Here is a 19,523-nt window from a genome sequence, read left to right as displayed (position 1 = left end):
GGAAAGGTGTAGGGGCATTTTGGTCTTTTTACATGGATGATTCAGATGATTGAGTCTTCTGAAAAGTCGTAGAGCATCCAGTTACGATTCCAACACACTTCGTTTCATCTCGATCGGATATCGTATGAAAAAGTTATAAGCGTTTCCGTAAAGTCGGTTCGAAAATCCAAACCGAAAATCCATCAGTTGCTCTCGGTGTTGGGTGGATTTTTCGGATTTTATTTTTGAAATTCGAAGGGCTTTTGTGTAATTTAAATATTTTGAAGGTCTGAGTTGAAAGGGGTCTTTAAGCACTGAAACATATAGAGGCAGGGGTTTGATTGTAATAAAGAGGAGTAAAGGAAAGTGAAATGGACGGCCAAGATTCGACCACGTAGGCTTGATGCCCATCCAAAGGCTGCTGAGATTTTGGTGTGATATGGATGAGATAGATGCTTGCGCGTGGGATTTGATTGGTTAGATGCATAATTCTTGATGCACTGGCGCTACACTATATCAAGGTATGTTATTGTGTTTCGCGCGTGTATAGAAAGTATAAAAAGGATTCCGATCTTAATGATCTCATGAAATCTGATTAAAGCCATCATGGAAGATTCGGATCCAACGGTCAATATGCATTTTCACTTTTGTGGGTGGGAGACAAGCTCCCTTAAAATCCGGAAAAGCAACCAATCATAGATCGACAACACTTCTGACGATGTCAGCGCCTACGTCATGATGACGTCATCGAGATTCAAATCTAACGGTTTGGATCTGCTGTCCGTTGGTTTAATCGGACGGTTTGGATTATAAGATCTCTTATATGAGATCTACGGTCAGATCTCGCCCCTGTTGCGCGCGCCGCCGGTGTAGCCTACGCCACCCGTACGAAGATTCCATTTCGGGCTATTTCATTGCTCCAACTTCAAAAGGTCATAACTCTCTCATTTTAACTCCGATTTGGGTGATTCAAGTTGGAGATTCTTCATCTCTCCGAGCTCTACACATCAGAGGGAAGAAATCAGGCAGAGGGGTTGCTGAGGTGGTCGGGAAAACGAGTTGAAGCTCGTGGAAGGCTAAATGTTTGAATGAAACACTTCCATCCTCTTGCACTTCATCCATAGCCACCATTAGAGGCTTAGGAAGCTGCTGGAAACCAAGGTAGCAAGTTCTATTGGTTGTTGCCAAGAGAAAAGAAAAGAAAATAGAAGAGAAGAGAAGAAGAGGGAAATAGAGAAGAAGTTTTTTTTCCTCTCTTTGTGTGTGTGTGAATGTGAATGTGAATGCCATTGTTACTCCATGAAAGTAAAGACAAGGAGAAAAGAAAGAAGAAGAAGAAGAACCTAGAATTTGATTCTTGTGAGTTGCTTCAAGAAACCCAAGTGCCAACCGGGGTTGAAGCATTGGCGGCACCGAGACAACGTGATTGTGGTCCGCATCAAGTGGAGATCGACATTATTGCATCTCCGACGGTTACTCCTTGCCAAGGTAACCTCACTTTTGCCAAATTTCCATTATTATAAATCATTGTAGGCAAGATGTTTGATAAAATGCCTAAGTGATAGTTGTAGTCTATTTGGGGGAAATTTGCATGTATGAGTGCTTCACTATAGGGCATTGTTATAAGCCCAACTTTATTTTATTGGTGTTCAGTGGGTGCTGGACACAGGGGTTATGTGTTCCTTGGTAGGTACAACTACCTAAACCTATTTGCCGTGGGTGCGGCCTCTCGGATCATTCTGAGAAAACTAGGGTGAAGACCTAGCCATTGTATGTCATTGGTGGAAACTGGGAATGTGTTCCCTTGGCTGTGGGTGCAGTCATAATTAGTATTGAGTAAATGCTGAGCCCGACAGTGGGCATTACTCCGTGCATGTAGGCAACTGGCCGAAGCACGTATTTCTTGTGTTGTGGATGTGTATGCTCGTATTTGTATTGTGGATTGGAGTGCTTGGCTGCAGAATGGGTGTGTACATCTGGTAGACCTGACCACTTGGTGGTGCAGTGTGGATGTGCATACGACTGTGTATGTATGTGACAGTGATTACCGTGTGAGGTTTATGAGACAGCTCTGGGCAGCAATACAGGTTATGTGAGTAAGTTTCATGCAACAGTAAGAATGGTCAGTAGTATACATAGCAGCTCTGGGCAGCATTAATAGACTGTGCTATTGAAGTGCAAATAGTGATTGCCACATCAGGGGTACAGTTGGAAAGTGAAAAAATATTTGGCACACTGATTCACCCCCCCCTCAGTGTCAATCGGGACCCAACACCATCCACATCAATCTCCATCTTGACCAAAGCCGGCCACACCGTCACTGGGTCCCAAGACTCAAACCGAGCCGTTGTTTTGGAAAGATAGTCAGCAATAGAGTTGGCCTCCCAATAGCAGTGGCTGATTTTCCACTCGATCATACTCAAAAACCTCATACAAGCTAACCATCTTTGATGAACAATCCACAAGACCTTAAATTTCATAAATAAGGTAACCACCGCAACCGAATCACATTCAATCCACAACCTTTGGACGCCCAACTTTTCAGCATGTTCAATTCCTAAAACCACAACCATAAATTTTGCCTCAAAATTTGTATGAAGCCCAAGGAAGTTCTTGAAATTGGCCATAACCTCCCCCTTGTCATTACGAAATACACCACCATCTCCAGACATCCCCAGATTCCCAAGGGAGCATCCATCAGTGTTTAGTTTCCACCACCCTCTCGGAGGACGATACCAAAATATTTCAAAGAACTCTCTCGAAGAAGGCCGCACCCATAAGATTAGAAATGGAGATGGATGAACCTATGAACACCAAAGAGTGGGAATCAATTTCACTTCTAATCATGGTAAAAACACGCTCCATAGACTTTGAAATTCCCTCAAATCTTCTAGAATTCCTTTCCAGCCAAATGCTATAAGGAACTAGCACAAAACCTTTTCTCCAAACCTTCTGACAAGGGACCACCTTCATTTTATATTTCCATTAGGCTATGAAAATCTCCATCCAACTAAAGTCGATCCACTGAACACCAAAACAATCACAAAATTTCCACCACAGAGCTTTGGAAAAGATGCAATTAAAGAAGAGATTTTCACTAGATTCCTCCTCTAACGCACATAAACTATATCTAGAAGGCCGATACACCCCACGTTTTTTCACTTTAGCATCTGTAGGGATTTTATTTTTTATCAACCTCCACCCAAAAATAGCTTGACGGTGTTGGATTTGCGACTGCCATAGGAGAGAAAACCATCCAACCTTAGGCAATTTTTTCCTAATTATATCCCATGCTGATTTAATAGAAAGCACATCAGAAGAGGTAGGCCGCCAATGACACACATCCTACAAATTAGGGATATAAATGTATTTTATTTCCTCAAAAATGATAAAATCACCTCAAACTCCACCCTCGGAAGAGACCAGCAATTATTTCTGATAAAATCCGAAACTTTAGTCCTCAGGGGATCTAAAGAATCAGGATCGATCATCAACCTCTCCATGATGGACGCTGAACCTAACCAGTGATCAAACCAAAATTTGATTTTTTGGCCATTCCCTACCGTCCATTGCTCCTGAGACTCAACAAAACTCCAGACCTTCCTTCTTGAGAGCTGGCCAAATCAATGATGAAATATGACCATTTCTCAGAAAGCCGTCAGCCTTGAGAAATCGACCCCGGAAGAATGAACTGATCGACGAATTGCCATGCTTTATCTACCTTGCCAACTTACATAAGTAGGCAACATTAACATCCTTGAGCTTTCTGATTCCCAAACCTCCCTCGCGTTTAGGCAAGCAAACATCCTCCCATGTAACCACTATTTTTTCCCGCAACTCCATATCACCTGACCAGATGAAGTTTCGCATCCATCCTTCCACCATTTCAATAGAGGAGTCAAACCACCAATAAATTTCAAAGTTGTGAATCCGGATACTAGAAATAACCGATCTCAACAACTCTACCCTTCCAGCCATTGACAATAGCCTTCCCTTCCATGCGGCCAACCTCTTTTTTATTTTATCTAGTAAGGGAAACATATACTCTTTTTTCACTCTCCCTTTAAACTGTTTCCTGCAGCTCAATACACTGTCTAACAATTGAGAGAATTGCCCAGGTGGAAACGTGAGGTACCCTTTGGTAGTTGGTATTGGGGTTCCTTCTTCTACTGCCTTTTTATCTTCTTCTATCCAAGTGAACAGCCAGTCACCTATTATTATAGATACAGACACTTGAAAAACAAACAATTTCAGTAAAAAGTCCACATACATTTTTTTTTTTTTTAGTCAGGTTTTATGTTATTTGACTCGATTCTTTAGTGCTCATAGACCTCAAGTCTCGACTACCGACCCTATTCACCAACAACAAAATGTAAAAGTTTCAACAACTTGGTTCTAACAACCAGAAAATCGTCACATGTTAATCTTCATTGGTAAATGAGGTGACCAACTCCTGTTGTACTTACAATTCACTAGTCCCCCTTTTTCATTTTCATGGCATTTGAGATTAACAGAAAACATTGTAAGAGTATTGTTCATTTCTTTCAAGCCTTTCGCAACTCTAATTTATTATCCAAATCAGTTACTTTCATTCTCCTTGGTATTCTGGCCATCACCATACTTTATGGTCAACAAAGAATCATGTTGTTTAGTACAAGAAATCTCCAAACCCTTATCAATACAATAATGGCTAGCATATCATACTTGGGTCTTTTCAAGCCTGTAATTACTAAGATGCAGCTTAGAGAAGCAATAATTGTAGTCCATAGGTTAGGGATTAAGGCTCGAACTAACATGCTTAGAGAACTATGTTCAGAGAACCTTTGGGTTTTCTATCTAGTTCCTATTTAATTAATCTCTTTCTTCATTAAGAATCGACGACAGTAATTGGGGTGCTCGAAATCCATCCATAAGGCGAAAAAAAAAAAAAACTTAAGTGATGAGAACAATTCTAATGCAAAATTAGGTATTTCCCCCTCAATATAAGTGAATTTAGGCTTTGTTACGAGTACAAAAATACTTGAACCTGCTTGATTACAACCGGGTTAGTCCAATAAAAGGAATAGGAAAAAAAAAACACATAATTAATCACTGTTTTGGTTGTTGCAATATTTCAATTCGAGAAACAGCGAGGGAGAATATTTCCAATGAAGTCTGAACAGCAATACCTAAATTTTCTATTCTGAAATTTCCCCCTATTTTCCCAAGTACAACCGAATGCCTATAAGCAAATGCAGCCAAAAAGCATTAACAGGGTTAGTAGAAGAGAAATCAACTAGAAGGCTAGTCGCAATTCACATATCAAACCTGGCACAGAGACTTGGCATGGATTGTATAATTAATGAAGCCAATTGGCACTCCGTTAAACAATGAAAGCTGAAAGAAATGCAAGGAAGATTTGAGGCAACTGCTTGAGACCCATCCAGCAGGAATATAGAATACCAAACCCAACAGCTGCAACAAGAGAAATTAGCACATCAGTTTTTAGGTGCTAACTTCAGGCTTTCAGCACCTACTTAAGAGTCAAAGATAACAAGCATAGATAGGACAAGAAATTGGCATGTCAGCCACATGATGGTTTTTAAAGAAACCAATGTTAACACAACCAAGAAAGATTCTTCCCGACCCATACCTTGATTTCAACCCCCCCCCCTCAAAAAAAATGCCTAGGGTCAACCTAGACACCGACACCTATGGCTATGGATAACAATATGACAATCAAATTAACAGACAACTTTTGCCTGAAGTAGATGTTTCACTTGCGCAAAATCTGATCTAGAGCAATACCTGCTTTATTTATATAAGTGTAAACTAAGCACATAAAATATAGTAATTGGTGGTGGTTTACCAACATAGAGATTTAAGACAGATCCTCTTGTTACCTCAAAAGAGAACTTCCTACATTAACATTTAGAAAAAAAAGGGTTAAGAAAAGTGAAATTAATAAAACAAAGCTTCGCATCAAATTTAAGGATAATAGTGCAAAAGATGTATAAGCTTTGATTGAGGTGAGCTAAAACCTATATGGGATCCTCTAGGTGCACTAAGAGTACTGATTAAAGAGTCCTGGCAAACAATGGGGTGATAAGAAAAAAAGATGGATAAGCTACTTTCAACAATCATTTAGCAAGAATTAGTGACATCGATGAGATTGGAGATCACATATTTTTCATTTCCTTTCAAAAATAATGCAACAAAGTTGAGGATCATAGTAGATGGAGGCAAATGGTTTGTCCTGGCCAAGAAAGTTGCCTGACAAGATCATTGCCAAAAATAAAAAGGACAATAAAAAATGCTGGACAAAATGGAAGTAAAATGCTTTGGTTCCTATTTTTCTAGAATAAAGAAATTACTTGAAAACAACAGATATCACAGCATGTCCAGACAATTGGCTATACCATGAAACCCTAGAGATAATGATAGGGCACAAAACAGGAAATAAAAATAGAGAATGCATAAACAGCTTTGGATTTATGGCAAGAGAGATTGAAAAGAAAAGTATCAGTTGAAGGTATGAAGCTGCAATACCCTTAATACCAGAGTCTTCTCTAATGTACTAAAGTAGAATCTCTTGACATGCTCACATAGTAAAAGATTCAAAATACCTATGATGACTACAATACATACAGACGAAAGATTGAAGACCATATGAACTGAAGTCGGGAAGATTCAAAGTATAAAGTTGAAAGAGATGATTTTATGAAATCATAAAAGCTACTAATGGTGCTTCAGGAAAAGGCTGGAAAAGTTCAACGCATCATATCCTACGTAAAATTACAAAAATTAGAATATTAGATCATAACACAAGCAGTGACGGAATCATGGAAACAAAAGTCCATTGCTTACAAGAGGAGTTCCCAATGATATTCCTTAGACTTACCCTACTGACAGCCAAGTTAGATGAACAATCCTTGAAACTTCAGCATGACCACTTGCAGAACAGTCTACTGCCACCTTTTTTGCTCCCAGGTCTCATCCAACGTTTGATCTGATTCTTAAGCTAGGCCATAGAGATCCAGTAAATGAGCATCATGAGAATATATTAGCAAAATTATGTCAAACCAACAGGATTAAAAACTGGCCAAATGATGAGGAACGAGCTTCAACTAAGTAACGATTATAATCAGCTAGTAGAGAATATCGTAGCGAGCCAATGTGGGGCCCAAAAGTGGACAACCAGCTGTAACTAGTACGGTACTAACCCCATCATGATGACATGGTCCTTGGAATCAAACAATTACCACTGGTACTTTTTCAGCCAAGGCTTCATGGTATGACTAAATACAACAAACCAACTAATGCATCTCACAGTTACCATTAGGCTTTAGTAAATGATTCTTCAATTGAGTTTCACTCCCAGATTGACTAAATTCACAAGCTGCAAGAAAAAGACCAAATGGCAATTTTCCCCACAATTATCCGATAAAATAAGAAATGGAAAATTGAGATGGATCAATGAATAAAGAAGGTAGGACCTAAAATTGCAACTCCAGAAGCAAAGTCAAAAACCACCACTCCTGCAGCTTATCGTCCATAATGACTTGGCGATAGTGTTGCACTTGAGAAATAACTAAACTTCTATGCTGCAGCTGTTAAACCACCAGTCGGTGGAAGTTCACAAATTGCAAGGTCATCTTTCTTTCAGATTAAAATATAACAGGGGAACAGAGAACATTACTGAGCTCCACGATGAGAGACTGATTATCACAATGAACCAAACATTAGAATCTATGCAACTCAATGTGTAAGAATTATGCAGTAATCTGAAACACAACCTAATTAAAATGATTAACATGTAAGAGTCAAATAGATATCTTCATTAGCCATTGAATCGTGTTACACAGAACATAATAGAAATTCCAATGGGAGGGCCAATTGGCAAGGAAAATGTACCATGCATCAGACGCTACTCAAGCAGAAGGTGCGACATGTTTGCACAGACTGAACTTGTCTGAATGGGTTAGGAAAGCATTCACCATATACCTAACTGGGAGCATAAAGGGACATAAAATATTTATAAATCAGCTGCAAAGACTGAAAGGGGGGGACTACTGCAGCATGTAATGACATGCAAGAAACTTCCAACTTTTTGCTTTATATTTCAATAAAATATAAGGTCGAAGTCAAATAACTTGGATATTATTTAACTCAAAAGCAAACCAAATAACCACAGAGAGAGAGAGATAGAGAGAGAGCTGGTGGGACAGCAATCGCATTGAAAGAGAACTTCTCATAACACCATCAACCATTAACAGCAATCAAAGCATGACCTGTGCATATGCCTTGTATCAAGTAATCATTATTCAGGACTATACAAACTTTATGACAATAAGATGCCATCATTCCTTTGAACCTGATAGAACATGGATGTTACATGAAGAACATTTCCACTCTTGACAAAGACACAAGCACAAGGTGTTAGTAATAGCTGATATCAGACTTTGAACAATTGATAGTTGCACGCATCAAAATTTCTCCAGTCAAGGTGTCATAATGAGCAGTTTGGCTTCAGAAATGACGGGTTTGTAGCTTCCCAATCGGATGGCAAGAGGTATGAAACCAGCAGCCAGATGTGAGCAGTATCTTCAATATAAATTCTGGAAGCAACCCAACAACAAATTGGGAAGGTCATGAGACTGTTCGGCCGTAGCAAACAGATGCAATATATAGATTTTTAGCCCATTTTTCCTGCAAGCAACCATTATGTAATGATTTAAGCATCAAAAAACAAAGATTGCAAAATAGTAGGGGGGAAAATGAAATGAAATAAAAAAAAATAACCAACCTTGACATGTGTACTAGGAAAAGCAGATGTTCGTAGAGTCTCCTGTGTTTCATCTACTGGTCTTCTTCTAGGCACACTAAGAACAAAAGCAGCCTGGTCCCAAGTTGCTGCTGTGGCAGTGATGCGATAACCATGATCCCATCTCCGATGGATACCTTCACTAGGGTACAGAAAATCTAATTCAACAACCTGAAAATATGAAATATGAGATCAGTCTGCCATGCATAATTAAGGCACCAAAAGTAGCATATTGCAATGGAAAAAGGCTTCAAAGAAGTCAACAAAACCTGGTCTGAAAATCCTGCACTACGGGACATAACAACTCCCCATCTACTTCCTGCCGTGGCCATGGAGGTGACATAGAAACCCTCCCTCCACTTTTTGTTGATCCACTTGAATGGAAATGAATCACTTACTTTGTATGACTGCTGTGCATACTGTGTACCTGGAACCAATGAATTAACAGCAGCTCAGAGAAATGGCAATAAAAATCACAAACCCAACTACAAAACAAATAAAATGATACTTACCTTTAGACATTACAACCAATGAGCTTCCGTTAGTAGCTCCAGCTATTGAACTAATATAGTAGCTCTTCTCCCACTGCTCCATAATCCATTCCTAAAAATTAAACACAACCAAAAATAAGCAAGAATATTTTTTTTTACTTGGACATTCATGAACTTCTAATATAACTTCACTTATATGCAGAGACTGATATACTAAATGTTGAATTCATCCACGAACAAAACAGTCAAACACAACGGCAATCCCATGGAATCTGCCTCAGGTAAAAAGGAGAAGCAAGCAATTACTCACTTTGTGAAGGAAATAGGGTGAGAGTTCATAAACTTGATCAGTGAAACCAGTTCCAGCATCCATGATAAGGGCCCATAGATTTGAACAAGATGCCACACTGCTAATAAATAGACCATCTTCATTTCCTTTCTCAATGTGTTGGGCAAGCCTTGCATCTGCAACATTATAGTGATACCTAGGAAAACCCATAGCACAATGAACTGTCAGCTTATCACTATGTTATCGAAGCATAAATCAGCATTTTGTGTAATCTGAGTAATAAATACCTTTGCTTCATAGGCCGGCGAGCATTATAGACACTAATCCATTGAGTTGCAGGCATCCCCATCCGGACCTTTTTCTTAGGTTGCTCATCTTCCTCTTCCTCCATGGTCAACCGGCCTCTCTTATGGCCAACCTGATAGATAAGCTTTACAACATGTAACCATACATCAGATGTGTTCCAAGTGGTCAAAAGTCAACAACAACAACAATAATAATAATAAGTACCTTCTGTGCTCCATCAGTGTTAATTGGTCTAATATCAGGATTTGGACCGACAATTCCATCAAATAGGGAAATGTATCTTGCATAGTTTGGTTCCTCATCAAATTTCAAATTCACAACATATTCAACAAACTGTCTGAAAGGTTGTGGACAAAAGCAACAAAGAGTTTCTGGAGATGTTGCCATCTTCTTTTTGCAGACAAGGAAGCCTTTATTTTCGCCCTATAGCGAAGAGCAATGAAGCATCAGAAAAATATTTATACAAGACAATATCGACATGTAGACTTTGGGAAGGGAATACCAGGTAGCCTTGCCAAGGTAGGCGACCGCGAAGAAGAAAAACTAATGTATATGCAAGAGATTCCAAATCATCTCTCCTGCTTCCAGTTCTCCCAAGATGAGCATGCACACTAGCATAACGCACTGTTCCCCTGAAAAGCCAAAAGGGTGGTCAGCCAAATGGAAACTATTTTTCATGTTTTAATATATCATATAAGGAAGCCCAAAGCAAGACCAACAAAATACTCATGACAGTACCTGAAAACATCGGGCCGCTGGTCATACAAAACATGCTGACCATTTGTGTCTTGCCATTTAGTGGCTGCCATCCAAAACAGGTTATAAAATAATAAGAAACACAGCCCTCTTTATCATGCAGAACCAGAAGATGGCAATCAAAAACACAATAAACTAACCCAAACCAAGATCGACAAGGAACAATTTTTTCTCATCTGGAGTCCCTGGAGTACCAAGCAAAAAGTTCTCGGGCTTTACATCCCCATGAACATACCTGCCAAAATTGAGGCAATCATAATTATGTTTTGCTAATAGCAAGACAAGTACTTCAAAAATACTGTGAAAGAACCAAAATGATTGCATGGATATCAATTATTGAAAATCTAAGTCAGTGGCGTATCATTGCCCCAAAAATCTCACCCTTTAGAATGCATCTTTTCCAGGATAGAGATTGCTTCAATTGCAATGCAAGCAACCATCTCAATAGACATTCTGTAGTTAGTAAGATGGAATTAAAAATTTGAGGAAAATAGGTCAGCATAAAATTTAAAAAAAAAAAAAAATGGAAAGAATATATTAAGCACTTCTCAAAGAAACCCACGTGTGGGAATTGTTATTCCAAACATCCCATAGACTTGGTCCCAGCATATCCATAACCTGTAGGGATAAAAAATTATCAGCAATAATCCTAAAAACAGACATATAAGATGCCATTAAATGAAGATCACAAAGCACGTGTAAATAAAAGCATACCATGACATAATAGTCACCTTGGCGGCCCTTGTAATGGACTCTTGGCACACCATGACTGCCACCAAGAGTGCTGTCATGCAATACAGAAGGTAAGTGTACATTGTTGCATGCTTGAGAAAATACAACACTATTTACAGAGTATGCAGAAGACAACCAAAGCATACAATAAAAAGAATGCAAGGAGTCATACTTGTAAACCTGCCACTCATAAGGTGGTCCATAATTACACCCCTTGCTACTTCTATGCTCAAATTTTAAGGCAACCTGATGTATAGAGAACAGAGAACACATTAGAAGACTAGATCCAACAAATACCACATTAAGCAATCACACTGCACAGAATAAATACCTCACCTCACTAGCTAATGGGCCAGTACTTCTATCCATTGTAATTGTAGCAGACATACGGCGTCCAACATACACTTGTCCGAAGCCTCCTTTGCCCAGCTTTCTTTCTATTTTGTACATCGGAGAATTACCCACTTGGACCTGTGAAATGCATGTCCTAACAATTACAAGCAGGAACTACCAAGTACAATTGAATGAAATAAAGAAATCACTTGTAAGTTGCAAGTCATTTCCTCTTTTAGCTGCATTCTTGTTCTTAATTCATAATGACAATTAGTACCACAATTAGAACATGAGTGAAAAATAAACACAGAGGAGCACATAACCACTAACGTGATCCAAGATACCAGAATGGCAAGTAATTTGAAAGTCACGACAGGAAATCACAATTGATCAGATTACTATATTTTGGGACTTTGCTCTCATTTGACCATTTCTGGGACGAATAGATATCAAAAGAAGAAAAATAATACAGCCATTTTTGGATTTAGGAAACTATAAATAAGCATCATAGTGCACGAGGCTCCCGCAACTGCAGGGTCTAGGAAGGGCAAATGTATGCAGCCACACCCCTGCTTCGCAGAAGTAGCTGTTTCCAAGTTTTGAACCTGTGCCCAGCATAGTAATAGTGCAATTTAACCGTCGTGTCACAGGCCCACCCACTATTTAGGAAACTACAAATGTAATAATAAAAAAAAATGTGAAAATTTGGAATCTAAAGACTAAATAAAAAGAGAAAAATATAAATTCAAATTAAAAAAAAGACAGCATGCTTTAAATATTCGTGCTGCCACACAAGGCCAAGATTCCACTTTACAGTGCAAACCCACGGTAGAAGAGGGGTTCTCTGCACAGCTAGAATTCCAACCAAGAGTGGCCTGCCACATGCACTTAAAAGGCATGGTGCTACAGCCTCCTAGAGATTTAGGAAGACTGTAATGACAACTGAAAGGGTTGTCACATTCACATTCTCACTTATCCAATGGAATCTCAAAGGTCCACAAGAGCTTCACAAGAAGTGCAAGCTGAAAGCCAGATAGAAATAAAGATCAAAACTAAATTTCTAAAGCACAATGAATCAGAGGTACGGAAACCAAAATCATCAAGATACTAGAGTTCACTTCATATGGTACAAGATGTGTGAACCTTACAGTAGAAAGATTTAAAGAAGAAAGGCATTAAGCTCCTATTGAAGAAACAGTGAACAAAAGGCATCTTCTGAGAAAAAATTACATTGGCTAGCTTTGAAACGCAGGACGCATATCCTGTGCAGCAAAAGAAAACTCGAATTGCAATAGAGGGCAAAGAAAGAGAAATGGACGAGGAATAAAAAGACCAAAACTTGTTCAACCACCAACACTTCAGTATCTGGGGAGATGATCAGATGAAAAACAACCGTCCATATTGCCACATCCAAAAATAATGGAATGGAAAGACAGTTGCTCCGAAAGTCAGAAATCCAAAAGAGATCAAAAGAGTGGAATGCATAGCCTGCATGACAATCTCCCGACTCCTACTGTACCAAATTCCCCACCTAATATGACAAATCATCTGATGCTTCACTCCCAAAAGGGAGATGCAATGACAAGGATTTGCAACAAAACTAAAACTTCAGCTCTAAGCAGAGACCCGAATGCCCATCAAGGATCTCCAATGGAGTAAGTTCTCAATCTCCCAGATAACTAGATACAAGCTGTAGTCTCTCATAACATCGGGAAAATGAAAAATCCAGTACAGAAATTATTTTTTTTCCAAGCACTATAAAAGGAGAAAAAAGTCGAAACCTTTTCAGGAAGGGGAGCGGTGCTTCCTTCATCTTCTGCCCCAGGAGCCTTATCAGCGCTCCTCCCCCCGCTATCGTAATCGTCCATCTTCTTCTCTCCAACCTCCTCCCCACCAACCCCGACTCCTCTGCCAACGCCGCCTTCCTTTAAAATCCTTGCTTCCTCCTTAGCCTTCTGAGACGTCGTCGGAACAGAGCCCTTCAAGATGTTCTCATCGACCGGTTGTTTGTTCTTCGTTGTTCGTCTTCTTCTCGTCTTTGTAATCACCTTCTCGTCTCCGATCGGTTTTGGCTGTGCTGCCCGGCCCCTGCGCACTCCACTACGCAGTTCCAGCATCGTTCACCCATCAAATCTCATTCCTGAAACCCCTTAGCTGCTCCTTCACAACTCTCGTTTCACAAACTCATTCTAGAAACCCAGACTCGGTCCGACTAGTAGAGAAGAAATGGATCAAAACAAACAAACAAAAACCAAATAGAGAGAGAAAATGGATTAAAAACTCAACCTTTCTCCAACAGATTTCAAAGATGGAAAGCCAAAAAAATAAACCAGACTGACAAGGAATAATCGAAAGATATAGAGATCGATTCAGAGAAGACTAGGGTTTCTATGATATGATTTTGGGGATCTGTGGAGGTAACGCTTCCACTACATTCAGAAAAAAATGAGCGAAATTTGGTTATTGAGGCTCTCGGCCGAAGCGTAAATTGCTTTTTTTTTTTTTTTAATAAATCACAAATAATCTAATAAATGCGTGCCAGCCCTTCGATTTGAGTTAATAGACGATCCGATTTGAGTTCCAAGCATGTGATCTTTCGATTTTGTTTTGGATCGATTTTTGTTCAAAAAAAAAAAAAAAAAGTAAAAATAATAAGGAATAAAGCGAGCAGAGAAAGAAAAGAAACTGTCATATTACTACGAGATAGTCCTCCATCTTTTCTTAAATTGACAAAGCTATTCTGTCATGGAAAATGGATTTTTTTTTTTTTTTTTTTTTTTTTTTGGGTAATGGTTTTGGGCCTTGGGGTGAAAATGTCAGATGATGTTGAATTGAGAAATATGGACCATTGATTTGGTGTATCAAAGCAATTGAACGTTGGCAACAAAGAACAATTGATCGTGGGGTTTGGATCAATTACCTTTAATATTGGGCCTTAGGTAATTGAAATGGAAATAAATAAATATTATGGGAGAAGTCTTAGGGGTATTAGAACAATCTAATCATGGACACACCGGATCATTTCAGATTCCCATCGGTGACTTTTTTTATATATTTATAATTTTGTAAGTGTCCTACACCCCAATAAGCATTTGGCCCATCATAATGGTATAAAACTTTTTTTTTCTTTTTGAGAAAAAAAAAAAAAGATTCCTATACAGCCATGGTAGGGACTAGGGACAATTACTATCTTCCTAAAAGTTGATAGTATTGGTAAGGAAGTAAGTTATTTCCTCCCAGTATGCATATATGCACATTTATGAAGATATATACAATAACAAAAAATTACAAAAAATAATACCGACAAATCAAATTCAAGCTAAATCATAAAAGGACATACCAAAAACTCTTTTAAGGTGAGAAAGAAAATTCACAAGGCCTAGTCCAAATAAAATTTTTATTAAGAAAATAATGAATTTAGAGTACTCTCTAGTTAAACTAGAAGGTAACCAAACACCAAGAGGAATAACTCCTCTTGGATTTAAATAAGCCATCAAAATAATAGGTGGAAATTCAGTATTTTCACATCAATATTGTCGATGATAAATACAAGAAGAATTGTCATTTTTCCTACTTTCTTAAATAAGGAGAACATCGTCACACCATCACACTACAATCCTTATATGAGGAACAGAGCACCCAAAAAACTAGTTTTTTCTTTTCATTCTACTCGTTCATGGAACACAAACACCATGAATTCGAAAAAAGAAAAGAGAGAATAATAGGTGTCAATTGCTCATTTCCTTTTGTCTCTTTTATAATTATTTAGAGAGAGAAATTGTGGAGTCGATTTTGTAAAATCATCCTCACAAAGCAAAAAAAAAAAAACGTATGGATCCCATTTCACATAGAGAAAGAACCCAATAAACTCTCTTTCAACTCATGAGGTGGGGGACCTTTCTAACCCAAACCTACTATGCTTCTATAAAGTCACGCTTCACCTTTGATAATACTTCTGTCATCATATTTACACTATTTGTGTCAATATGAATCTTGAATCCAACAATACCTTATATCAATAAATATGTTTTATCTTGTAATGGAAACTCGGGTTCTTACTCGAATGGATAAAACTATGACAGTCACAATAAAAAATTTACGTGTCTTATTTCAAACCTAGTTCTTGAAGGAACCATTTCATCCACAACATCTTCCTTATAGGTTTCTACTGCAGCAATATACTTAGCTTCTTTATATGATAAAGCCACACAAGTCTACAACAATGTTGTTCTCTTATATTAATAATCCACCATGAATAAATCGAACTTCTTGTACTACTACTATAGTACATTTTTTAAGTCGTAGAAGCTATTTCTTAACCTGTAAATCATGTGTTCTTTATTTATTACTTTGAAATCTTTTGTTTGTTTTTCTTTTATATCACCATGGAGAAAGGTTATCTTCACATCAAGCTGCTGAATTTTAAAATTCGTGTTTGTTGATAAACCTAACACAATTTAAATGACATTTTCACTATATAAGAGAAAATCTCTTTAAAATCAATGTCATTATTTTGCCCAAAATCCTTTATAACTAATCTTGTCTTGCACCTCAATTTTGATTTGCTCTCTTATGTCTTTAACCTGAATACACATTGATTCTATAGTGTCCTTTTAAGAGATTATTATGCAAATAATTCATCATCTCTTGCTTAGCTTTTAACCATTCAACTTTAGCATTTTGGTTAATTTGCATCTGTTGGTATAATATATTGATATTGTGGATATTTAGCAGGCAATTGATGTTTTCTTGCAGATTTCAAATGATGTTCAAATGGTGGCTCTTGAAGATGTTGCTCCTCTGTTAAATATCATTTGTATTATATGCGGGAATATATCATTATCATCTTGAATATTTCCCCTATCATTGTTATTGTTTACCATAAATGGTAAATGATTGAAGGTTTTCAACTCTCTCAAAGTTTTCAATTGTATATGGTCTTCAAGAAATACCACATCTTTAGGTATCTTTCATGTTAAAAGAAAAGTTATTTTTAGGGAGGATTAACATTACTTTCTTGCTTATATGATCAAGTTATCAATGCAACAAGTCTATAGCAGATTTATTCTTTGTTGTGTTCACCTCTGCCTTGCACACTTTTGTTATACAGAGTGTAAAACTTATTTCTTTTTACTATTAATTTTTTTTCTGAATATTATCTGGGACCTAGGATAGCCCTTTGAATTTTATTAAAAATGAAACTGATAGTAAAAAAGACAAGGGGGGACACCCGCCTTACCCCAACCCAGGAGAGACAAGTCACTCTATCACTCTCAAAACCCAAAAGAAGACCCTTACATTATAAAGACTGGTAAACCAGTTTTATCCTCTTGAATGATGCAACTAAAATCACCTGGAAGAGGATCATCAAAAGGTTCTTTTGTAAACTTCCATAGACCATTAAAAAAAGATTGATATAACTTTTTTCATTTAATTTTTTTATAGGAATCAAATTTATACAGAGTTCCGCACATGCCTTACATGCTTGAGAATCAATTTGCAGCCAGCATTTGTTTCAACACTCACATTATACATTCTTAAAAGTTTTTAAGTGCCATTATTGTTTATTTTTACAACACAAAAATTGCATGTTATGTAAGAGGTAAATAATTCTAATGGTAGCATGGTATAAAGCACTAGTATTTTTATAGAAAAAAAATACATTAGTATCAATAATTCAATTTGTGTCATAATATGAAAATGTGAGACAAAATTTATCTGAGCAGTGATAGCAATATCATTTTCTTCTCTTATCATTTTTTTTTCATTGTATCTCTTTTAAACTGTATACGTTCTATTTTTCATGTCCTTCCATTTTACAGTGATAGCATATGATTCATTTTCTTGACAAGGATATATTCATTTTCACTTCTCTTAATACTGAGGTTTTTTGCATCTACTTATCTCATATTTTTTTTATGATAAGTGTCTCTTATTGAGATGAACCCAATGATTTTCTTCTCGTCTTTTCATTTAATAAACTATCTATTATTTTATTTGAGAGTTTCTCATATGGTATAGAATTACTAAGAGATACCACCAATGAGTAAAATATCAAGTAATGATCTCATAAGTAACAAGGTTTGTAACTCATCATCTACCACATTATTCATAGAGGAGAGTTGGTTAACAATACTTTTCACCTTGTTCAAATGTTCTGCAAGTGAATTTCTTTCTCTATATTTTAGGTTCTCAAGCTTTCTAAACAGAAATGCTTATTCTCGGCAGCTTTCTGTTTGTACAACCCTTCTAATTTTTTTCACAATAAATATGTTGACATCTTTGTAGATATATGATGGAAAGTTGTATCATACAATCATTGAATGAAGCCAATTTTTTTTCGATCCAAGATCTTCTAGTCGAAATCAGACACTTTTACAGTATAATAAATCTTTCATCTTTGCTTTTCAAATTATCTAAGTCCTTCCATTTAAATATGCCATCCATGTGCCAATGTTTTTTTTTCCATTATTTACACATGATTAATTACAAAAATCAACTATTGATATCATTTGTTAGAAAAAAATGAGTTTTTTTTTTCACATTATGTAAATTTAAGGAGATACACAACAACAAATATAGGGAAAAAATGTAGATAAATAAATCCAGTCAAAATGCAAAAGGATATACCAATTTTTGCATGGAAAACCTTTTCAAAATGAAAAGAAAAAACTACGGGGTCTAGTCTAAATAAAATCTCTACTATAAAAATAATGATATTACAATCCTCTCTAGTCAAATTAGAGGTTACTAAGCATCAAGAGAAAATAACTCTTGAATAAAAAAATAACTTACCAAAATAATAGGCGAGCATATAGTACTCTCACCTTAATACCAACAATGATAAATACATAAATATCTACCATATTTTCTATTTTCTTGGACAATGAAAATGCTATCATGCATTCACACTACAATCTATATACAAGGAATAGAGTACCCAAAAGACTAGTATCTTTTTTTCTTCTCACTTTATTCACACTCACAGAAATATGAACACCCTATATTCGAAAAAAAAAATATAGAATAAAAGCGATCAATATCTTTTATAATTATTATTGAAAGGGAGAAAACGTGAAGTCAGTTTTATAAAATTGCATTCATAAAATAAAATAAAAAATGTGGGTCTCCCTCCACAAGGAGGAGAAAACCAATAGATAAAAGGATGAAGTTATTCTGACCACTGGATAGAGAAATCATGATATGAATTAGTTATACATCAAATTTTAAATCATAATTCATCAAAATACCCTCCCGTTTATTGGTATGCATTCCATTTATGTTTATGCACGCCCATGATATTCTACAATTACTTTGTACTTTCTCACAATCTAATATTTCAAAGCTTAGTTTTGTCATGTAGCAAACTTCGATAGAACTTCTCCTTGACATGACTGGTGTTGACAGTTAAAATAAGTGTGCAAAAATATAAATGAAATAGATTTTAGAGAAATCTACATGATGCTCATTTTTGTTAGCATCTTACATGTCAAGATTATAGTGAGGACCAAAATAGTATATTTAGTAAGAAAATAGAATAGAGGACTTACATATTTAATAATGAGAGAGAGGATGTGAGAGGGAAGTGCATGTTGATGCCATTTACTTATTTTTTTTCTTTTTTAAGAGAAAATATTTTCACTTTTAATGAAGGTTCAAAAGTTAAAATATCTGCCATTAAAAAAAAAAAAAGAGTTGATATATCTACCTTGTCAACGGTTAAGTTGATGATGATGAACTATTGAATATCCTCCAGATTATTATAAAAAAAAAGCCAAGACTAATAATATATAAAAATTTTTGACCCATCATAATTATTTATTAGATCTTGTAT

General features: G+C 36.7%; 1 protein-coding gene across 2 annotated transcripts; it reads right to left on the bottom strand.

The window, feature by feature from the left end:
- Positions 1-8,165: 8,165 nt before the first annotated feature.
- On the bottom strand, positions 8,166-14,162 carry LOC122076674 (casein kinase 1-like protein HD16). Of its 2 annotated transcripts, none has more exons than XM_042642101.1 (16): positions 13,471-14,162; positions 11,693-11,827; positions 11,529-11,602; positions 11,339-11,408; positions 11,187-11,242; positions 11,006-11,077; positions 10,765-10,859; positions 10,607-10,670; positions 10,371-10,500; positions 10,073-10,291; positions 9,850-9,980; positions 9,584-9,758; positions 9,295-9,385; positions 9,052-9,209; positions 8,765-8,953; positions 8,166-8,667 (listed from the first exon to the last, which is right to left on the bottom strand). In XM_042642101.1, the coding sequence occupies exons 1-16, from the start codon at positions 13,804-13,806 to the stop codon at positions 8,608-8,610; spliced, it is 2,055 nt and encodes a 684-aa protein (XP_042498035.1). In that variant the 5' UTR covers positions 13,807-14,162; the 3' UTR covers positions 8,166-8,607. The 2 variants fall into 2 exon arrangements, with proteins under 2 accessions (XP_042498035.1, XP_042498034.1); XM_042642100.1 differs by having other exon boundaries at positions 9,850-9,992; positions 13,471-14,160.
- Positions 14,163-19,523: the final 5,361 nt, after the last annotated feature.

The sequence above is a fragment of the Macadamia integrifolia genome, chromosome 4 (assembly GCF_013358625.1).
Source record: "Macadamia integrifolia cultivar HAES 741 chromosome 4, SCU_Mint_v3, whole genome shotgun sequence".
Taxonomy (NCBI): Eukaryota; Viridiplantae; Streptophyta; class Magnoliopsida; order Proteales; family Proteaceae; genus Macadamia; species Macadamia integrifolia.
This window is presented reverse-complemented; position numbering and strand designations above follow the sequence as displayed.